The sequence below is a fragment of the Gossypium raimondii genome, chromosome 8 (assembly GCF_025698545.1).
Source record: "Gossypium raimondii isolate GPD5lz chromosome 8, ASM2569854v1, whole genome shotgun sequence".
In the NCBI taxonomy this organism is placed as follows: Eukaryota; Viridiplantae; Streptophyta; class Magnoliopsida; order Malvales; family Malvaceae; genus Gossypium; species Gossypium raimondii.
This window is the reverse complement of record NC_068572.1, coordinates 55033285-55056441: the sequence shown is the minus strand read 5'-3', so window position 1 is coordinate 55056441 and position 23157 is coordinate 55033285. Positions and strand designations below refer to the sequence as shown.

The following is a 23157-nucleotide window of genomic DNA, read 5'->3' as shown; positions in this document are numbered from 1 at the left end:
TATTCACTAAGGATATTTATTCTTGTACTCTACAAATTTTTGCCTCATGTATCTTTAATGAGGCTATCCGCCAAAGTGAATACTTGCAAAAATATTCAACAAAGTGTCCCACCCAAGGATTTCGCATCACCAGTGGCATTGTAATATGATCAATTCGCCAAGTATCAAGGTAAAAAGACCTCTTTTAAGTACCTTGTGTAAAGTTATCCCATGTCTTCCAGGGTGAGAGAGTTGTCACACCCGAATTTGTAAGGTCCAAAGTAGCAAAAAAGTTTGGCGTACCAAACTGAAAGGTTCTCTAACCCGGCGGGTTCTTTCTGCAAATAAGAATAAGTAGCGGACTGGTTGAGGTAAAGTTGGATTTCAACCATAGTCCCATTGGTTATGAACTAGAAACAAGTTATTGGAAGACATGATGGTTAAGGTCTTTCCAGGTGGCACGAAATGACTATATATAGAAGAAGCATTATTCCCTCAGAACGATTCTTTTGTTTTCTTTTACTTTTTTCTTTCTAGTTTGCCATAAAAGAGAGAAAGATTAATGAGTGTTCATGCATGAAAGGGTGAGACTAAGGATTAAGTCTTTGAAATGGGAAATCTTGCATGTTGGTAAGTTTTCTAATCTTTTTGCATCATCAGATTCAAGAAAAAATGTAGTTAAGGATTTTAACAAATTATTGGTTCTGTTCTGTTTTTGGGTAAAGTGGCAAATGACCATTCAAATGGCTTCTGCATGAAAAGAAATTATGGATTTTGTAATAATGAATGGTCTCAATTGGATTCTAATATAGTTATCGTGTTCTATTAACTAAAAAGGCTCGTGCAGCAAGGGAAAAAAAAGGGCTTAAAAGGTGGAATTAGCGACGACGCCCAGGTGAGTTCTCATACTTAGATCTTAGATGAATGTACTTTGTGTCCTTAACATGTTGAGTATGATGTAATGTTACCAACGGTGAATCAATTTATGGCAAAGTGTTGTTGCCTTGTGCGTGCATGGGGTATTGAGTGCAAACATTGTTTGGCCAAATTTGATCATGACTGAAACAATGAGTGATTTAGCGTAATGTATGTTGTTTAATGAGATGCAATTGAATGGTTGTAAGCTTACTCTGTTGAGTGAACAAATTGTTTGGCGTAATGCGTTATTTGCGTATTAAAGTGATATGATTGGCTGATAGTAAGTATGCTTATGATATGTCACTAGAATTGGGCTGTTTTGTATTGTATGATTCATAGCTTTTATTGGCAAAATGTGTGTATGATGTGCATTATGTTTATGTGGCTTTGCGGAGGATCGGATGGTCATACACGGGATTGCATATGCATTACATATATGTGGCTTTGAGGGAGGTTTGGTTTGACTGAGCCAGGAAAAGAGATCAATGATATGAAGACTTGGTGCGCACCCGTAAATGAGAGCCCCTCGGAGGATGTATGGAACTCCATGACCATGACACTACTGTAAATATGGGAAGCCTGCGAAGACAATCTAATGTAATTATTTTTCTGATGATGTGGCTAAATAAAAAATTAGAAAAATTTTAATTATTATTGTGATTTTATAATTTAATATTAATATTAATATTAATATTAGTATCAATTAAAAAAATATTTCCCTCCCTCAACCCAACCTCATCCCTCTCCTCTCCTCTCCCTCTCCCCCTTATCCGTTCTGCTCTCCCTCTCCCCCATCGTCCCCCCGCCCCCGCCCCCACCTTGAACCTCTCTCTCTTCAAAGACAATTAGCATCTCAATTTCCTTTGACCTTCGAATGGAGACTTCGCCATCTTCCATCTACCCGAACAACATTAAGCCAAGAATTAAAACATTAGAACCCAATTCTTCTCAACACTTTCCCTTGTTTTTGGACTTTATTGTATAAGACGTAAACAATTGGTACATTGAAGGTACTTAATTTAGTTATTGGCACTTTAGAGTTTCAAAGTACAAACGCAAACCCCAGATTGGAAGAGGGCCATAAATAAAACTAACAAACACAAAACCTTTACCCACAAAAATCAACACGGAAATGTTCTACTTCTTGTTGAGGTATAAAGTTATGATCTTATTATAAGGAAACAAATTATCCAATACATGAAAAGGAAAACACCAATTTTAGGCTTGAATTTTAATTTTTTTTAAGGTCATTTTCCCAAACATGTGGTGTACGAATTTGAAAGCAACTGGGGGACAAAGAATCAATGTTAAAGAAAAAAAATGAGAGAAAAAATATTTTAATGAAAATATAATTGAAGGATTCGCAAAAGGAGAGGGTCAAGTAGTAGGGGGAGGACGGTGGGGGACATGGAGAGGAATGGAAGAGCAGTGATGGAGAAATGTTTTTTAATATTATTTTCAACTAATTTTAATATAAAATTATAAAATCCAAAAAAAAATAATTTTTTTTGGAATTATTTTATACAAATAATGAAGTGATTTGCCGTGGCTTTTTTGCCACATGTCGGTCGGTGATTGGGTCACATCATCATTGACCAAGGTTGACTAACAACTGATTAACGAAGAACTAATGAGGTACCAATGTGGGAAAAAAATTAGTTTAGGTACTCAAATTGACCAAGAAAAGTTTAAGTAGCTATTTGAGAAAATAAGTATAGTTTAGGGAGCAATTCTTATATTAAGCCGAAAGAAAACGCTGATGTACTTTATTGGAGACAATGCTTATCTGAACATAAAGCCACTGGGGACCGTTGATTACTGTGCTTATATGGAAAAAATAGTAAATATATTTATTAAATTTTTATATAAAAATAAATAAATATTTAATTGAAATAGTAAAATTAAAATATTAAAATTATAGTATTTTGAGTTGAAATCTCAGAAAATATAAGTTTTTAGTGTTTTATATGAAAGTATTGTTTTAGCCTTTCTCTAATTAATTAATTTATAATAGAAATTTTAAATGATAAGTTTTGATAGACAAGTTGAAGAATTGTCGTTGTATCGAAGAATGACTTGCCTTAAAGGTTTTGTCCTCTTGTTTTGAAGGGAGTCTAATGACACATTCTGATGCTTGGACAAGTTAATTTATGACCATTGAAAACCTACACATAATATAGTGAGATTTTAGAAATGACGAATTTATAAGCTACTATTAAGATTAGGATTAAAATTTTAAAAATAAAAAAAATAATACTAATTACAGCTTAAAATGTAAAAATTAAATCCACAACTTACATATAGTACAATAATTAATAGCAAAAAATGGTATATTATTATTTTTCATATAAAATTGAAAAATATTTTTTTCTCACATCCCTCGGTGTTTGGTAAATACATTGCATCATAACTAAATTGAGAGCGAGTAATAAACCTTAAACCTGACTCAAACGTTAACAGAATAAAATTAAAATTTATACTCGTGCTCTCAACTAAATTCGAAAGTCAAGTTGGGTTGGAACCTTGAACATGGGAAAGCTTTTTAAAGTTGTTTTCTCAATCCGTAAAACTCATTCAAAACTTTACTCAATAGGTATTAAATTCTTTACTACTCAACTTAACAAGCATTAGTAATTTTACATTAAAATATTTTTGGGTGGTTTTAAAGTCCATGAACATAATTATTCCCTTTTACAATGTTATCTTCAAAATCTGAATCTAAATTTTTTCCTAATAATACAACTTACCTTATTATTTCCCTAATAATACAATGTGACTTATTATTGAACCATACAAATTTTACCACTTTTAATTCTATTTAAAAGAAAGAGTAGGCTTGGGTTTTGGATTGGATTTGGGGGCTGTTATTTTTGTTTCTTTTTATTGGACCACAGTAATTAAAGGTGCCGCCCACCACAATTTTGGCTGGTTGTGGCTTAGGTCAATAACTAGGAACAGCTTTCGGCTTCTGCTTACTCCCCTACGGGCCAACCTGCCAAAAAATACCACTTCTTTTTTTAGAAAGGCAATATTTAATACATGTGAAAGTCAATTGATTTAATGGAGTAAATTTTCTAGAAATGCCATTTTTCAATTGAAAGTATTTTTTCTTTGTCAGTGAAAATAAAATTTATAAAACAAATTTTTATATAGACATCAAGTCTCATTTCTCTTATTAGGAATAAATTTAAAATGGATTGGGAGTTTATATAAACCCATATTTCATATCGCTCAACAGTACAGGAATAATCTACAAATGGATTATGAGTCTATATAAACCCATATCCCACCTCGCTTAATAAAATAAGGGAATGAGACTTGAGATTTATATAAAAACTTGTTTTTGTAAATTTCATTTTCACAAGAGGTGGTACCAAAAGAATTAAAAAAAAAAGATATTAAGGTCCGAAAACTCTTCCAGCTTGCAAATTCGTTGAAAATGTTTCCAATTGGAAGCGTTTTCGTTATTTTGACATTGTCCTGTAATTTTTTAAAAAGCGACATTTTTGAGAGATATACTCGATTTAATATTAAAGATTAAATTAAAATATTGAGTTAGTATTTAATGTACTATATATACATTATTGATGAACTAAATAATAGCACATCATTTACAATTCTTAAAAATAAATACATTATTGATGAACTATATATACATTATTGTTTTATACTATGTCGTAATTTGATTCTAAATTATACACTATGTTTACTTTTTTCTCATTCATAGTAGTGAATTACCATTGATTTATTATATTACAAATATCTCTCAATTTTGAAATTAAATAAATTTGTTCATTTAAAAAAATAGGAGCAATTTTAATCCTCGAGCAACTAAAGAAAATTAATCATAGTATTAATGACTTTCATCAATTGTACTTAAATTTGATCGGTATAACTACAACTTTAGCCATCGATGTTTACATGTTTTGTCAATTTGGTTTTGATTCTAAAAATTCAACAAATTTAGCCTCAACATTTACATATTTACACAAATGTTGCGAGTTAAAATTGTTAAATCAGACAAATTGATAGAATGTATAAATTTTGAGGGCTAAATTTATCATTATACTAATCAAAAGTATGTAAATGCGAGGAAAAACATTAATATTGTGATTAAATGTTCTTAATTGCTCACTTTCGAAATTAACATGAATTAAATCGCTTTGATTTTATTAAGAGATCAATTTGTTCAATATCAAAATTGAAATAAACCGGAGAGATCTTTTGTCCGGTTATTATGTATACACATGCTTTTAATAGAAGTTATATAATTTCAGATAAATCCTAATTGAATTTATATTTAATACTAACAATTTTCTAAATATAACTAGAATACGCCCTTGTAAAATCTTATTAAATTTTAAAATATGATATGTATGATATATATCACTAAAATTGGATTCAACGTAAACACTTTCTGTCATACAATTTTAAGTTAAAGTACTTAAACAAGTATGTAAAATTATAAACACGTCACGGATAATTTTATTTTATTTATACAATGTTTAATGTTATTTATAACTCTTATCTTACCCTTGATTGGGAGAATATGTTAAGATATTATTATGATATATTAAATTTTTAGGAATATCTAAATATATTGTATATTATTGTATAACTTTTAGGCATATATTTAGGAATATATTATATATATTTACAGGTGTGATTCGAATTGGGCTGCTTGCCCGTTAACTCGACGTTCACTTACTGGATGATTTGTCTTTTTGGGACAATCTCCTATTTCCTAGAAAACTAAGAAACAACATATTGTTCCCTTATCTTCTGCTGAGGCCAAGTCTATGGCTCCCATCACCTGTGAGCTTAAGAGGCTGATGACCTTGCTATTGTGCTTAGGTGTTCATCATCCTAAAACTATTCATTTATTTTGTGACAGTCAATTTGCGTTGCATATTGAATAAAATCCTGTATTTCATGAGTGTACTGAACATATTGAAGTGGATTTTCACATTGTTAGGGATGCAATTTAGGATGGGTTGATTGAACCTTCTTATGTTCCGACCTCCATTTAGTTGACTGACATTTTTACAAAAGCGTTTGGTAAATCGCAATTTGAATATCTTCTCAACAAGTTGTGCATTTATGATGTGCATGCTCCAACTTGAAAGGGGTGTTAGGACATTATTATGGGATATCTTTCAAGAATATCTAAATATAATGTATATTACTGTATATCTTTTAGGCATATATTTAGAAATATATTATATATCTTTCATATTCCTACGTGACTACTGCTGTATAAATATTATATATACTCTTGAGGTCTATCAATAAGACTGCCCTATTTTTGTCAGAATAAATGTGCTTCAGTGAGCTCGAACTCACATCCTCTTATACTGGCAAGAATATTGATGTCAACCGAGTTAAAACTCAATCAGCGCATACAAGAGAACACATATTTATTCATAAAGGAACTATTTCCAGATTAAAGTTTAAGAACAATGTTGCAAATTGATGAATGAGTTAAATATATACCTTGAATAAAGCCCCACAGACATTGAAAGTTCTCTAATTGTATAAATAATTTTGTATTATCATATTTATTTTATAATTAATAGTAGCTTCATATAATTACAACTAAACGGATATCTAACAACCCAAATCAATGAATTCACAACGTTTTTAAAGTTGATTAATATAAATGCAATTATAATTGTTGAGGGGACGCTGGTATTGGACCCTCAACTGTGGTGGTATTGTTCCTCAAGTGTCTATATTCAATTTTAGTCTTGAGTTTGTCTTCGTACTTTGAAGAGAACCTAAACGGATTCACAGAGTTTCTTTAGTAGTAATCTTACCCTATAAGGGTTTGGGTGAACTTCATCACAGCTAAAATGATAAAACATTTCCTTGGTGTACTTTACGTGCTCCAGATAAACTTGGTGAACTCATTTTGGCTCTTCTCGGAATAATGAGTTAAAAATTTGATGCTAAAATCACATAGACACCTCAGAAATAATACCAGTCCAAAATCAACAATAATATTATTTTAATCGATTAAATTCACTATTATTTTGGATTGACTTTTAAGATTGTGGACAGGAAAAAACAGACATTTTAATTGCAGCCACCGCCTAATTTCTTAGTATTTGCTGATGCAATTTTCATCTTCGTTTTCATTTTTCCTTGCCCTTTCCTTTCAATTGCTTTTTTTTTTCCTTCCCTTTTTATGTGATTTAAGAAAGATATTTTACTTTTACGTATTTTTTCACTTAAATATTTAAATTTCTCATAATATTTTTATTTTTTGCATATTAAGTGTGCCATAATTAGTTAATATTTCTTAATTCAAATGGTAAAGAATTTGATGCTTGTTAAGTAGAGTCCTACCTTCAAATTTTATAGAAGAAGAAAATAATATTAAGAGGACTTGCTCTTATTTTACTCAAATAAAATTTTATTAGAGTCCAATTTTAATTGTAGGGTAAATGAAAAGTTAAAATGTCTAAAAATTCATAATGTATAATATATTATTAGTATTAGACTAATGGTAATTAATACAAGCTAAATATTCTATTCAATAGAGGCAAATAAAATTAACTTTTATGCATACCATTTTATTACAAGAAAATCTCATTTTGTAATTCTCGCCGTAATTATAACTCCCTTCACAACAATAAAAGCTACTTAAGTGTTTTTAGTGTCATGAGAATGCAAGCAGTAATAAATTTTAACCAAAATGTTAATTTTAATCTATATTTAAGAAATATAAGACTATACAGACTTTCTCCAAGGATTTGGATTAATGTTATCTAAAAATATAAAGCAACCAAGATACTAGTGATCTCATACAAAATTAATATCCCAAAATCATTCCATCAATCTTGCATAAAATCCTATTTAATAAAAGTAAAGCCACCATTTTATTTTTTAACGAAACTTAAAAGCATTGAAAGATTGATAATGTATGTTGTAAAAATTATGAAAAGATGTGAGAAAATAAAATATCGGTTTTCATAAACATTCAAGGATTTGTCCCCACAACATGAGCTGATTATGAGAATAAAATTCATTAATTAAAAGTTGTAGTCACATTCAAATGGCAAAGTTACTGTCAATGGATCCTACACGAAATTTGAGGACAATATGTAATATTCTGTGTTTGTTTGTTTTAAATTTCTAATAAAATTAAGTGATAGGTGTTGGATTTTATAATTGGTAATCCAATTGGGATTGTGATGTAATTTCATTAATTGGATATTATTTGGTAATTAAGTTGATTAAATATGATGTTCCTACTTTAACTTTTAGAATTGTTGATACCAAAAGAAGACGTGGAGGAAATTGAGGTTGGTTCATCTTGTTTGAATGGAGAGCCGTATGGGTTGAGTGATGGAAGAAAGCTATGAAGGAGGAGAAGCTTTGAGAAAAGAAATAGTGTGGTTGGAGCTTAGAGTAGAGGCTTAGCTTCAAGGTTGAGAGGTGTATTTGTATGGCTTTACCTCTCTTGCCACGTGTTGTCCTCTTCTAGGTATGATGGTCTCTTCCATGGTTTCATCATATTCATTGAAAAATGTTAGGGAAACCACGGTTTAAAGAATAGTCTTGAAAACGTTTATTTAAAAGCCATTTTAGATATGTTGTTTTGTTGTTTACCATCAATGATATTTATTAATGTTTTCCTTAAAGGTGATTGGGGATGGAAGCTACTTCTTGAACTTTAGGGGTCAAGAAAATTTCTGCAAAACAAAGGGTAAAGTCTCTTTTTCATATTTAAGTTAAAAGAGAAAGACAATGGGAATAAGGTATAAGAAAAGATTTTGGTGAAGTAATAGCAAAGTTGAGGTTGAAGGAGAGTGTACTTAGAAAGTTAAATTGGGGTGTCAATTGCCCTGATGTACGTTGTTACTTGCGTAAGAGTGTGAGGATTGAGGATCAAGGTGCCCCTTGCATGAAATTGAGTGAAACATACATTCTTGGCAACTACTATGTGCATGCTAGTACTTGGGGACCAAGCTGCTCGTTGCATGGGGTTGGCTGGAGCGGATTTCGTTGGCCTAATAGGATTGTCCTTGAGGCTTTTTTTTGTTGTTGTTGGTATTGTCTTTGAAGGTTAAGCACTATTTGTTGTGCCAAGTGTCATATAACCCTGGGCCTCTTGAGCCATTTATTTCTTTGGGTTTAAGGCGTATATCTTTAAACTGGTATAAAAAAAAATTCTACGTCTTTTCATGTCTTCTTAGTGATGAAACTGGTAAAATCTTAAACCTATTTGATTGTATAAAAAATTAGATAGTAAATTTATCTTAAAAATTTTTACTTATGACTTTATATTTTTTGTTGTATGGCTGTATCTCAAATCATATATAACCAATATATATATAATTAAAATAGTTTTAACACACTTTCATAAAATTTATATTATTGATATTTTAATAATTTAATTATCTATTTTATGTTTTATTCCTATTAATTTTTTAAAGTTTAAAATAAATAAAAATATTTTGACATAACAAATACAATTATATTATTAAAATATTATACAAAATTTGGAAAATATATAAAATTACATTAGAGTTGCACATGCAAGTCCCTGAGTTTAGGATTATTCAACACTAATTCAATGTAATGGAATATTTTATGCCAAGAAGGAGACAAACCAATGTGATGTGACCTTATAAGCATCATTATAAATTCAAACAAATAATTTAAGCCCACCTTATATTATTATAATTAGAATCTAAGTTTATTCTTAAAGATCCCATCAATCAAGAAATAAAAAAAGTAATTATTTTCAAAGGTATTTTATAATTAAACAAAAATAAAAGCCAGTCAGCTGCTAATTACTTCAAAATCAGATGGCTTCACCTTGAAAATACATCAGAGAGCTAATTATTTAATTGAAAGTGGTTCATCTTTCATCAGTCACCAAAAAGTGTTTATTTGTCTTGCACCCTTTTAAGCCTGCTTTCTATTATGCCAATTCTTTGTATAAGTAGATGCTGGAATCAGGATCCAATCTTTTATGTGTTGTTTATATAAGTGTGAATTTTTTTCGAATGTTGTATATTAAATATCAAATTGTTTTTTTTAAGTAATATCTGACTCGACTGTCATGTGTTCTATTCTAAATACGTCAATATTTACCTAGTTTTTATTACAAATTGGGGTTCAGTGCGTGAAAAATCTTTATTTGAGCATTTTTATAATTGTTTGACCCTTATGTAAGCATCTCATATAAGGTTGGGCTCTAATTTAAACATTTAGCCTACTAATAAGGTCCTTCCGTCAATGCAGTCATTAATTTAAACGTTAAATGACAGCTCAAATATAATGCGGAACATATTTAAAACAAATGGCTCAATTTGTAAACATATGTGTACGCATGAAAAGCTTTGCATTTTAATTGTTAAAAAGAACTAATAAATTCTATCGACATTCTCTCTCTCTCTCTCTATATATATATATCATGTTATATGTAAGTTGTTTATATAATAGGTATACACTTTTTTACAATTTGATTAAACCACATTAGATTTGAACCGACATTTAACTCTTAAATTAACAGCTAACAAGAGGACCTCATCGATATAATGATAATGTTTTGAGGATTCAATTAAAATATCTTGAAGTTCGGGGTTCATGGGCTAATCTAGAATACGATAGGTATACATATATTTACAATTTGATTTAAGTATTCTAAATATGCTCCACATCTGATCAGAGTTGGCACTTGATGCTTAAATTGATTGAGATTAACATAATGACCTGATTGATACAATATTGATACATTGAGGACTCACATGGAATATTTTTGAAATTTATAGACCAACTTAAAATACAAGTATTAGTTTGAGGATGTTTGATGGAAGCAACCCATACAATAAAAATTGAGATTTAACCTCTTTTCAATGGCTTTTGCTTACCTGCTTCATTTTCCCAACATTCAAACCTAAACCAGCAAATTTAACATTAAATTAATAATATTATTATAAAAAGTAAACAAACGATTAAAATACCATTTTTTTATTTTCCACCTTCGTTTCTACTTATATGATTTTATATTTTAAAAAACATTATTTCATTGAAATGGAAAATATTTTATGCCAAGTTGGGGACAAATAAATGCAAACAAATAATTTAAACCAGCCCTATGTTTAATATAATTTTATAATTAGAATCCAAGTTTATTCTTAAACATCTCATCAAGACTTAAATTTTTTTAGTTACAATTAGACTTATTCGTGAGTCAGGTTATTTTCGCAGACCTGGAGTTCCGCCCGAAATTTGGGAGGATTTAGGTAAAAATATAAGATCCGAAAAATGAGTTTGGGCAAAAAAATTAGATCCGTTTAAAACATTGAGCTCGACCCAACCTGACCTATTTTTAAGTTTATAATACTTTATATTATATTATCTTTATAAATTATGTAATTTTATAACACATTAAAAATAAACCTATACTAAATATATAATACTATAGTAATGTAAACATTAAAATAATGTTAAGATGACTATATAAAAAATTCAATAAATAAAAATAATAATAAGATTATTAAAAAAATTAAAAATAATACGAGCAAACTTAAAATAAATTTGGGTTAGTCTTTTGTAAATATGATCGGGCTTGGGTAAAAATTTAGACCCATATTTCGAGTCGAGCCGGGCATGAACAAAAATAAAATATAGTAATTACAACGGTCTGATTTTAATTCTATTCAAATCAAATGGTATTTAAATAAAATCCGCCTAACAATGAATTAATCCTCTCTAAAGAAGAAAAGGAAAATAAAAATAAAAAAATGTATATATATGATTAAACAAAAAGCATAAGAGTCAGCTGATTATTCCTTGAATTAGAGAGCTAATTGATATTTTTAATCGAGAGTGGTTGATATTTCATTAATCACCAAAAAGTGTTTCTTTGTCCTAAACTCTGGTTTCGTATATTAAACTTAAGATTATGTAGTTGCGTAATCCTAATTACAAATTTAATAAAATTACTTAATTAATTTGTTTTAATCGAGTCATCGGTTTGGATTAATTGCACTAGATTCCTCAAACTGTGATTCAAATTCTAAATTAGCTCCAAACTTTAAAATGTTTGAATCGAATCCTTAGAGTCTCAATTAATCGAGCCATTCCATTAACTTATCTGTTAAATGCCTATTCAAATCATATTTAAAACACAACATGGCAGGGGACAACTAAATGGAGGGTGCGAGGGGCCTTGCCCCTTCTTTTTGGTCCAATTATTATTTAAGTCCTGCTAATTTATAATTAAATGAATTGAGCCTCCCTAACTTTTCTTGGTTTTAACACCTTTTAGGTCCCTACCAATTCTGAATTAGACAAAATGACCTTGATCCCCAATCTTTTGTTTAATTGTGAATTTCGAAATTAGGCAAATTAGATTCTCTCCTAATTTTTAGTTTTTAAATTGGTCGCTTAACAAATAAGATTTGAGAAACTTTTTTAATTTTTAATTTCTTATTCTATCTTCTTCTTTGTTTATTTTTTTCGTTTTTACATTCACCAAGTTGATATACATTTGTGATTTTTGCTTTTCTTTTTCCTTTTCCCTGGTATGGTAGCATATGACAATTTGTATTAAAATGTAAAATTGTAAGATCTTGTCTACTTTTTTCATTGATGTATTTTTTATTTATAATTTTGTTCAAATTTTAAATTAATCATACGTGTTAACTTTATATATATATATATATATATATATGATTTTTAACTACAATTTAACTTTCAATTGATATTTTTCTTATATTTTTAAAAATATAAAAATATTTGAAATTAATTTAAAATATTAAAATCATAAATCAACTGGTACACGATGATATAAGGTGACATTAATAGAATTTTATTGAAATGCACAAATAATTTTGACCAAAATGAAACTTAAACTATTTGGTATCAGAATACATTGATTCCATGCTTAGATCCCTGATGTTTTATCCTGATTTTGTCATTATACCGGATGTCTAAATGAAAAATCTAAATGGACATTCAATACCCAAGTCTTAGGCTAGGTTGATAGAAAGATTTAATTAATACAATATTAATATTTTGAAAATTCAATTAGAACGTTTTAAAGTTTATGGATCAATTTAAAATCAATACAATAGTTTGAGGATCGTTGATGAAATTTAACCCCCAACATCCGACCTTCATGATTACGTTACAAAATGCAACTCATTCAAAAGGTTAAGAACGCCAAGACAACGACCCCTTCTTCATGTTGTTTTCATTTTCAAAGTCTTTCCTTTACCTGCTCCATTTTTCCCACCATTCAAACCTAAACCAGCAATTTCAACATTTAATTAACAACAAATCTTATTATAAAAGTAAACAACGAATAAAAATAATAAAATTCCATTTTTTTTTCCTTTTGCATCTTCATTTTTTTTTCTCGGCAACCAAACAAACCTTTCATAAATCTTTCTTGAGAAAAAGGCTGAACTTAGCTATTCAATGGACAGGTTAGTGAAAGTAGATGTGAAAGAAGTCGAAATACTGTTCATGGAAGGCCAAAAAACCACTACGAATTTCACTTTAACGAATCTCATGCACACCATGTCTGTAGCTGTTTGTTTATCCACAAAGAACTCATCTTTCTTCTCTTTCAACAACCAATTTTCAATAATCCCACCCCTTTCATCTTCAACCTATACTCTCTTCTCCCAGCCGTCGGATCAACCTCCTTTGACAAACCCTCCCGATGCTATTACCGTCAAAACCACCATGCTTCCTTTAGGGAAAGCGCACCATGACGATCTCCGCCGTCTGTTTTCCAAGCCTGGACCTCACGTGTTCAAGGACGCTACTTTACCGATCTCGTTCACCGGTCCCCACGTGATTCAACACCTCATTTCGAGCAATACCCAGATGACGGATATGGATATTTGGTGCAACAAAGCGATTTCCGGGTGTTTCGGGGACCAACTCACGGTGCTGCTCAAATCCGCTGTCGTTTCAGGGAAAGTTGGTTTGGTCCGTACACTGATCGACCACCGTGGGGATGTGAACGACAAGGATGATAAAGGAAGGTCTTTGGTCTCCCTAGCTGTCGAAGCTGGACATGTTGATGTCGTCAATGCCTTGATTTCAGCTGGTTGTGAAATTGATAACACGGTTGACCATGTCTTGCACTATGCAGCAGCAAAAAACAGAGTCGATTTGATGGATGTTCTGTTTCGAGGTTATAAAAACATGGATCTGATTGATTCCATTGATTTCAATGGCCGAACCCCAATTCATATATCTGCTATTCACGGGCACACCGAATCGATTAAGTTCTGTTTATCACTAGGTGCGGACCCTGAAGTTTTAGACGTCAATAAATGCACCCCACTTCATTTAGCCGCTCTGGGAGGTCATTTAAGCGCCGTGGAATGCCTGTTGGAAGTATCCAATTATACCAAATACGCATTGAACGGACAAGGGAAGACCGCTTTCGCGCTTGCAGTCGAAAACGACCGGTCGAACGTGTATGATCCATTGCATTTAGGTGACGCGTTGCACCGTTCTGCGAGGATCGGAGACGTGAATGGGATCAAGAGTTGCATCAGCGAGGGGGCGAACATGAATGGGAAGGATCAGAACGGGTGGACGCCTTTACATAGGGCGGCATTCAAAGGTAAAACCGAGTGTGTTCGGGCTTTGATTAGCTACGGTGGTGATATTAACGGTGTTGATAACAACGGGTACACGCCGTTGCATCGCGCGGTGGAGGCGGGGCATGTTGAGGCTGCTTTGGTGTTGATCGGTCATGGGGCTAAAGCTAATGTGAAGTGCCTTAAAGGTATTGGTATGGGGGTGGCTTTGAAGTCAGATTGTTCTAAGAATCATTGTTGTTATCGTGGTTCATTTGTTCAACCTTTGTGATTGATAGATTTGATGATTTGCCTGTTTTGGAGTTGTTTTTTTAGCTTTGAAATGTGCAGAGCTGTGTAAAATTTTTCACTGTATAATATGGGATTTAGCCAATGGTGTTTACTTGGTTCAGTGATCTCATCTTCTTCCTTGGTTTAAAGTAAAAACCAAGACATTTAACAATTTTAAGCAAAGCTTAAACAGACAGTTTTATTAAATGTACATAACTATTAGTGTGGACATTGTATGTTGCCCGAGTAATGTATTAAGAAGTTATCTCGATTGTACTTAGCTAACACATAGTCAGAGTAGTGGTTAATATTCCAGTTAGACACCTCTTGTCTTGGTCAAACAAATTCGGAAGAGATTATCCAAGACTTGGCATCAGGACCATTATGGATAAAATGGGTGCAACCTTGCATGATTGAGGGAAAGGTCCATAGCAGCTCTCTGTTTTCTGGGTATAGCTAGAACAAGCACAAGATGGATCCCTTATAACCACCTGTATCGAGTGACTATAGGGGGTGTTATTCGAGGACTACATGGTGGATGGTTACTGGGATAAGATGAGCCCCCATGCTACATCCGTAGTCTTCTGGAAGATGACATTTAGTCGGTGATGGGCTATCTGAGGGTCCTTCGGACCGGCAATAGCTAAGCTTGTTTATTATACAAAAAAAAACCACTACCATTTGCACATTGTGTAGAGTGAATTTAGAGATAAAACAACATTTAGACTCTCCTTGTTTCAACTTAAAAATTGTTGTGATAAATACTTTTAGTGTTTTTGATATTTGTTTTATATAAAATAAAATAATTAATATAAATTTTTTCGATCAATATAAAATTATCTCTTTATTCCCGTAAATCATGGTATCAAATTTTTTTCTGCGAACATATTTTCTAAAATGATAAAGTTATCTTCACTGTAACATTCCTATATACTTCCCGCCTAACCTAAAATATTGCAATTCCCACAAAAAATATACCTTTCCACGTTGGGGATCCTACTGATTTCAAAATAACCAATCAAATCACAGGTCCTTCACCTATCTCCACGATGGTGATCCACTTTGGCGATCCGCGTGAAACCCAAGTAACCAATCAGAACGCACCTTCTCCTTCCTATATAGACCCCAAACCGCCGAAATCAAATCTCACCACCTCCCTCCAAAATCAATTTCAAACGTTTCAAAAGTCTCCATTCCTTCGAAACAGAAAATTAAAAAATCTGCAACCATGAGCTCAGCCGCCGTAGCAGCCAAAGGAGGTCGGGGCCGAGGCCGAGGCAAGCCAACGGCCAAAGCCGTTTCCAGGTCTAGCAAAGCTGGTCTCCAGTTCCCCGTTGGCCGCGTCGCTCGTTTCCTCAAGAAAGGGCGGTACGCTGAGCGCGTTGGATCTGGCTCTCCTGTCTACCTCTCCGCCGTCCTCGAGTATCTTGCCGCTGAGGTTTGTGAAATTGAGATTCCTCATTGATTTATGTGAAATTCTAAAGGTTTTGAAGAGGGATTTAGGTGATCTTATTTACCAATTCTTTGATCTTTACAGGTTTTGGAATTGGCTGGAAATGCCGCAAGAGATAACAAGAAGAACAGAATCATCCCGAGGCATATTCAATTGGCAGTGAGGAACGACGAAGAATTGAGCAAGCTGATGGGAGGTGTGACGATTGCGAACGGAGGTGTTTTGCCTAATATCAATCAAAGTCTATTGTCACGGAAGGCCGGGAAAGGTAAAGTAGAGACCGGTTCCACTTCTCAGGAATTTTAGGTAATTTTGTGTAACATAGTATGTAACGAAATTAGGTTCCTGTTATTGCAAATATCATTCCTAGTAATGAAATCGTTGAATTGAGTTTTGTTGTAAGCATTTTTGGGCCTTTTCTCCTTTGTCTTGGGTGATTCATATATTTTCATCATTTCCCTTGGAAGTACTTTCCGCCAACGCTGACCGTAACCTACCTATATGGCACAATAAATAAAACTTTCCCCCAACGCTGATTCCTACAATTAATAATGGATAAACTGTATGTAAACTACACTCACTGGTTAAAAGGTTGGATCTTTTATAACTTCTAAGCTATGTGTACAAAGTAATGGTTTCTTCCAAGGGTGGAGCTAGGGGGTGATAAGGTCTTGGTACTTCTTGAAATTTATACAGGAATTTACCGTTGCAGGTAATCGTGGGACTTGTACATCATAGTTATGCAAGTGAGTTGCAATCGCGGGGCTTATTTTTGGTAAATGGGTTTTAATTTTAGTAATTAAAGTTTTATTTGGTTTAAAATATCAGAAAATATATCAAATAAATAAATTAAATCAAACTTTGGTATTAATGAAACTGAAAAGGTAAAAAAATTGATTTTTGTTTATAAAATTTTTACACCCTTAAAAGGAAGATATCTAGTGGTTTGTTTAATTGAATATAAATATGTTTATGGGTTGGATTAAGGCTTGAATTTAAAATTTCCAAATTTGAGCTTAAGCTTGATTTGTTCAAATAGCTCATTATTATTTATAAAAAATATATTAACATATATATTATAATTAAATTTAAAATAAAATTATGTTTTAAAAATATTTAATCTAAAATTTGATTGGGTTGGGTTAGGGTAGGGGAAAAAAATCTTTGCCTAAGTTTAATTCATGTTAAGTTAGGCCAATTGGGTTAGGTGGAAATAAGTATGGTATTCAAAATTATTTATTGTTGGAGTTGAAATGACCTTAAAAAAAGAAGATGCAGAATTAATGTCTAGTTACTTGGGAGAATGCCAATTCAAGAATTCAAAATTTGTTATGGGTTTTGATCCTACTTATGATATGTTATTTGTTCCTTACATTGGAGTTAATCATCGTCAGTCTATCTTATTTGGTTGAGGAATTGTTTGTTGGGTCATTAGAAATTTGATTAGAAGCAGTGTTTGGTAGGACTAAGCTAAAAAACCAAAAAATTAAGAATTAATTCGGACTAAAATATTTAAATTATTTATGAAATATAAGCTTAAAAAATTATGGTCAACCTGATTAAATTGAATATTCTCTTTCATCATCCATAGCTCTAAAACAAAATAACGGCTACCTATCATTTATACGTTCATTTCCTACTGAATAAAAGTGCCTTAACTTGGAAAACTGTTCCAAAAAAAGTAGTTTGGTTGGTGAATGGCTACCAAGCTGATTAAGGATTTGATTCTATTCAACTATAAATATTAAACATGTGAGTAAGGGTTGAGATTACCCATTTTAAACCTTGGAATTGATGCCATTTGGCGACATTTCCCCCAAAATTTTGTATTTATGCCAGTTATTTTAGAAAGATTTAGGCGCTTCTTCATCTTCTCCGTCAGGGCAAACCTTTTACCGTAATCAAAATTCAGAACATGTTTCATTGAAGATTATTTTATAACCTCTCGTTTGACTCGGGAAAGATGGGGCTATTCCTCTGCCACTGGGATATGTGTTAGCACTAGACGCATCGTTGACTTCTATGTCGAACATTTGATGGGATTGAACGTTTATTGTGCCATGTCACATTAATGAATAAGGGGATCCCTCGAAGAAGGGATCAATCTCTTAGTACCCTAAAGTTAATCTGAGCAATTGTCTCCTTAATTAGTTTGTCCTCTTGTCTTTGTTTTGACTTTCGACCTCTTTAGTTGAACTGGCCTCCTCTACACCGTCGTGATCTCGTCCTTGTACTCCTCCCTTGGAGGAACTTTTATCAATAGTTTTAACCAACAATATCAATTTTCATCACGATTATTTTTGATACTTGAAAAAATAAGAGTATTGAGAATCTCATTTTATCATTTAACTTTTTTCTGAATGATTAGAATATTGAGAATCTAATTACTTTAATTTCATTTCAGAATATAACATTACAAGCCCTAATATAATATTGTGACTAACCCACCTTACAAAATAGCAAAAGGTGTTTTTAGAGAAAATAAAATATTTGTAATTCTAAAGAGTTAAAGAATAAAGGTATCAAAATTTTGAAATCATTGGCCATTTGTTTCTTTAATGAAATTGTGAATTAAATAAATAAAATTAAAAATTATTCCCTTCTTTCCTTTAATAAGTTTTTTAAATCATCTTTGTCCGTTACGAGGATATTATTCTTTCTTATTTAGCTTGAATTCGAATCTTTGACTTTATGATAAGGTCTATTTATGTTTATGTCTAAACTCGGTCCGACTCATAAAAGATTCTCTCCCCTCCGTCTCTCTCTCTCTTGGGGAGAGAAATTTTTATTTTTTAAATGTTAACATAATTATTTTGATTAATATTAATATAAATATTAGAAAATAACAAATGGGTATTGACGTGGCTCCATATGATTGGTCAATGGTTTTCTTTAAAAGGGGAGGTATAATTTGTGAGTTAATCCTTTGAGAATCTAGAAATTAAACTATCATCATCTGCTTGTTTGAAACAAATAAAGAAAGGTTCTTCTTCCATGGTGCTAATTGGTGTATATGAAATAAAGCTGATTAAGACATATCAATTTGTATTTCTCTCAATCCTGTACTTATATTAGAATTTATAAAATTGGAATATAAAAAAAAGAATATATATATATATATATATATCTCCTGCCTGTCACGATATGTTCTTTCCTATTAAAAAAAATGGGGACAAAGTGATTAGGTGGTATTTGATTGGCAATGGAAGGAATACAATGCATTGCTTTCCTTTCCTTTACGATGCGGATACCGTACAGCTTAACATTTCCAAGCTAGGTTGATCAAGGTATTCATGTTTTTGACCCCTCCACTTGCATCTATAAATCCTACTCCCTTTTTTGATAACATTTTATATCAAAGAAAAATTAGATTGATATATGCTTTCATTTGTTTCTCTGATATACCATACTGTTACACTCCATTCGGACGGATCGGAGGGTCAACCCTATGAGTGGTATGAATAGACCCTTAAGAGGAATTCTTCGTGAAAACTCATTGTTTAACAACGAGCTACGGTGGTGGATCCCGGGACTAAGTTTTTGGGGTTTAGTAAAAGTTTTAAATATTTTAGGGGTTTAATGAGAACTTTTTTTTAAAAAAAAGTAAGGGTTTGATTAAATTTTCATGAGATTAATGAGAATTTAAAAAAAAAATTAAGAGTTTAACTAAATTTTTTTTTAAAAAATAAAAATAAAAGGTATAATGAGAATTTTTAAAATTTTGGGGCCTTGACCCTTATAAGGACTTGCTATTGACAAGCGAGCCCTATTCATTAATTGCCTCGCGAAAATTCTACTATTACGTCCCATCTGAGATGACTCAGAGCGCATCATAACGACACTTTACCTAGGTGCATATCATCAGACCAATTGGCCACTTACCTTTGACTCACCAATAGTAGATTGATACGTGACACCTCGGGCTAAGGGAAAAATGATATATAAAACTCGACGATGTAGTTAGAAAGGGAGTTTTTCAATTTTTCCTCCCGAACTCTCTTTCACCCTCCTTTCTCTTACTTATTTCATCTCACCTCTAACTTCAGCCACCCAACTAGATGGCTGTCCGCCTTGTTCTAAACAAAGTGAACCTTCTATTTCCGCCCCCTATTCTTTCGTGTGCGAACCGGATATCAACAAATACATTAAATATTAACCCAATAAGCTAATGTTTGAAAATGAAAATGGGGACTAAAAGTTGTTTAGAACATTGACAAGCCAGAAAGGATCGTGAGGGTGATCATAGAAGGCGAAATGTTTGGTTGGAAAATTAAAACCCAAAAGGACCATCTTTCTTTTGGGATGCAGAGAATAGAATCAAAGTGGTTTTTAAGTTGTTCCCTTTATGATCAGCCTAAGAAAAGGGCTTTTGTGGCTGCTTCAAAATTCCAACCTCTTTAAATTAACTTTTCCCCAATTATTCAACTATATAGTATTAAATCGGTATCAAATAATTTATGTTTTCTCGGTTAAAATTTTGACATATTTCAGCCCGTTTCAGCCAATACCTATTGACACAAAATTTTAATATTTTAAATCTAACTTTAATATTTTTTTTATTTTAACTACTTTAATTTCTATAATTAAATTTAAAATTAATAGTTATTAAATTAAATTATTAAACTTAATTAATAACTTTAAAACTTATATTTACATATAAATATATTTATATGGATGTAATTGAGATACATTCGAATGTATATATGATATTTACTTTATTTTTAACTAGAATAATATAATTTATTCCAAGTATTGTCTACTACATAGTTGATTGATCCCCAACAATCAAATGTATTGTCTTCCTCGAGGACTTTGGCCATTGTACTTTGCCCTAGTGATATCATGGTTGAAGGCGCAATATGTTGCTTAATTATTATTCAAATGTCTTATATTGACATCATTTCTGAATCTTACAAGTATCAACAATCAATGCATTCTTGACTCTACGAATTAGGCCTATTGAGTATGTGCTCTTGGCATGTTGACGCACAAAAGCCTCTATCGAAGAACAATGTTTTCATTTGTTGAGAAATCGATTAACTACCTAATGGATAACACTTCAAAAATATCTTTCGAAAAAGTCGACCCATCAACAAAAATATATAAAAATAATAATTAAAAATATAAATAAATTCGAAATGATGCACCAAACCATACTAATACATTACTTTGACAAAGGTGATTAATTTCTTTATATAGGCTTAGCCCCTCTGCCCTAGAAAGGCTTCATGATGACTAAAGTGGCATGGGTGAGCAACACTTTGAATTTTTAATTGAGACTTTAAAGATAAATGATTTGTGGCCTTGACTTCATGCTTCATCATACTTTACTGCAGTTTAGTTTTTAATTATTGCTTTATATATATAATGCCATCTAATAGATGCTTAACAACAGTTTACTTACATTACTTTAATATTGCTTTAAAAATATGATACAATATCATTTTTAAAATTTTAATTTAACAAGAAATATTTTTGAAAAGATAAAATATTCATTTAAATGATATTTAAATTTATTAATACTATGATATATATAAAAATATATCGATTTAATTTATAATAAAATTATTTTATTGTAATTCATTATTAATACTTTGATGTATGAAATATAAATTTTAAATACTTTTTACATTAATCTTATCATATATGCTTATATATATATATATAATGTCTAGAGCTACTCATAACCCCCGAACCCTTAAATGGGAGGATAATGCGTTTCAGCGCATTTAAACCCACGTCCTCTTGCTAGGGGTGAGCGTTCGATCGAAGTGAGACGAATTGAGTGAAATTTTTTTTAGTTAATTGAGTTGACTAGTCCTATTTTATCATCTTAACTTGATTTGAAATTTTTTCTAATCGAATCGAGTGAGATGAAATTCAAGTCGAGTCTAATCGAGTGAAATTATTCAAGTTAAATTAAAAAATTAAACATGTTAAATTAAAATCTTATTACAATATAACTGGTTTCATGTTAGAGCACCTAAACTTGAAACCATATATATTTGAAAACCTTTTCAAAGCAAAATAATAAAAAATGCTTTAGTACGATAAACTTTAATCATTAATTAACTTATTTAGGTTCTCAAAATTATTATTCTAGAAATTTTTAATTTTTTAAACTTCTTTTATATATTTTAAGGATATTTTTGAAATTTTATAAATATTTTAAAATTTTAAAATTATTTTGTATTTTGAAAATTATTTTGAATTTTTTAATTCAATTTGTTCATTTTCAAACTTGATAGGGACCAAAAGGTATTTACACCAATCTGTTATTTGAATTATTCGAATTGTAAAATTCAACTTGATTCGAACTTAAAACTCAAATAATTCGAGTTTACTCGAACTTCGAAATTTTTTCGATTTTTTCGATTCGAGTTTTACTCACCCTTACCTCTTATACTAGCAACAATGTCAATGCCGATACCAACCAAACTAAAATTCAATCCGCATTTTAAATACTTCTTAAGTAATTTATTCAATTTTTTGTAACATTTAATTTAAATATCTAAAGAATATTTTAGATATTTAAATTATACAAATATATAATATTACATATTTTAAATAAATTTCTAAAAGGAAATGAAAGGAACATACTGTTGCTTATGATAAACTAGAGTAAATATTTAACTTACCTCAAAAGTAATTTTCGAAAATCAAATTTATGTTTGGTTTTAGGAAATAAATACAATTTTCGTTTTTGTTTTCTTGAAAATAGAAAAAAAACATGTTCGCTTGAAAATATATGAAATAAAATATTTATTAAAAATATTTCGTTAAATTGAAAAAAATTCCTGACTCAAACCCATATAAACACAAAAAAATTTTCTTTTTTAAAACATTTTTTCCAGATGTCATAATCTAATTGGCTAAAGAAATTCTTCATCTCCTCTGGTCTAGTCTATATATATGTGTGTTGTTTGAAAGGCCATAGACCTTTGTCTTGTTCTT

At 31.1% G+C, this 23157-nt stretch overlaps 2 protein-coding genes across 2 annotated transcripts; both read left to right on the top strand.

Moving 5' to 3' along the window:
• Nucleotides 1-13181: 13181 nt before the first annotated feature.
• LOC105792242 (protein VAPYRIN-LIKE) lies at nucleotides 13182-14871 on the top strand. Its single transcript, XM_012620723.2, has one exon. It carries the CDS (start codon nucleotides 13339-13341, stop codon nucleotides 14749-14751), a length of 1413 nt encoding a protein of 470 aa, XP_012476177.1. The 5' UTR covers nucleotides 13182-13338; the 3' UTR covers nucleotides 14752-14871.
• Nucleotides 14872-15886: 1015 nt separating this feature from the next.
• LOC105792241 (histone H2AX) lies at nucleotides 15887-16608 on the top strand. Its single transcript, XM_012620722.2, has 2 exons — nucleotides 15887-16188; nucleotides 16288-16608. Exons 1-2 carry the CDS (start codon nucleotides 15979-15981, stop codon nucleotides 16507-16509), a joined length of 432 nt encoding a protein of 143 aa, XP_012476176.1. The 5' UTR covers nucleotides 15887-15978; the 3' UTR covers nucleotides 16510-16608.
• Nucleotides 16609-23157: the final 6549 nt, after the last annotated feature.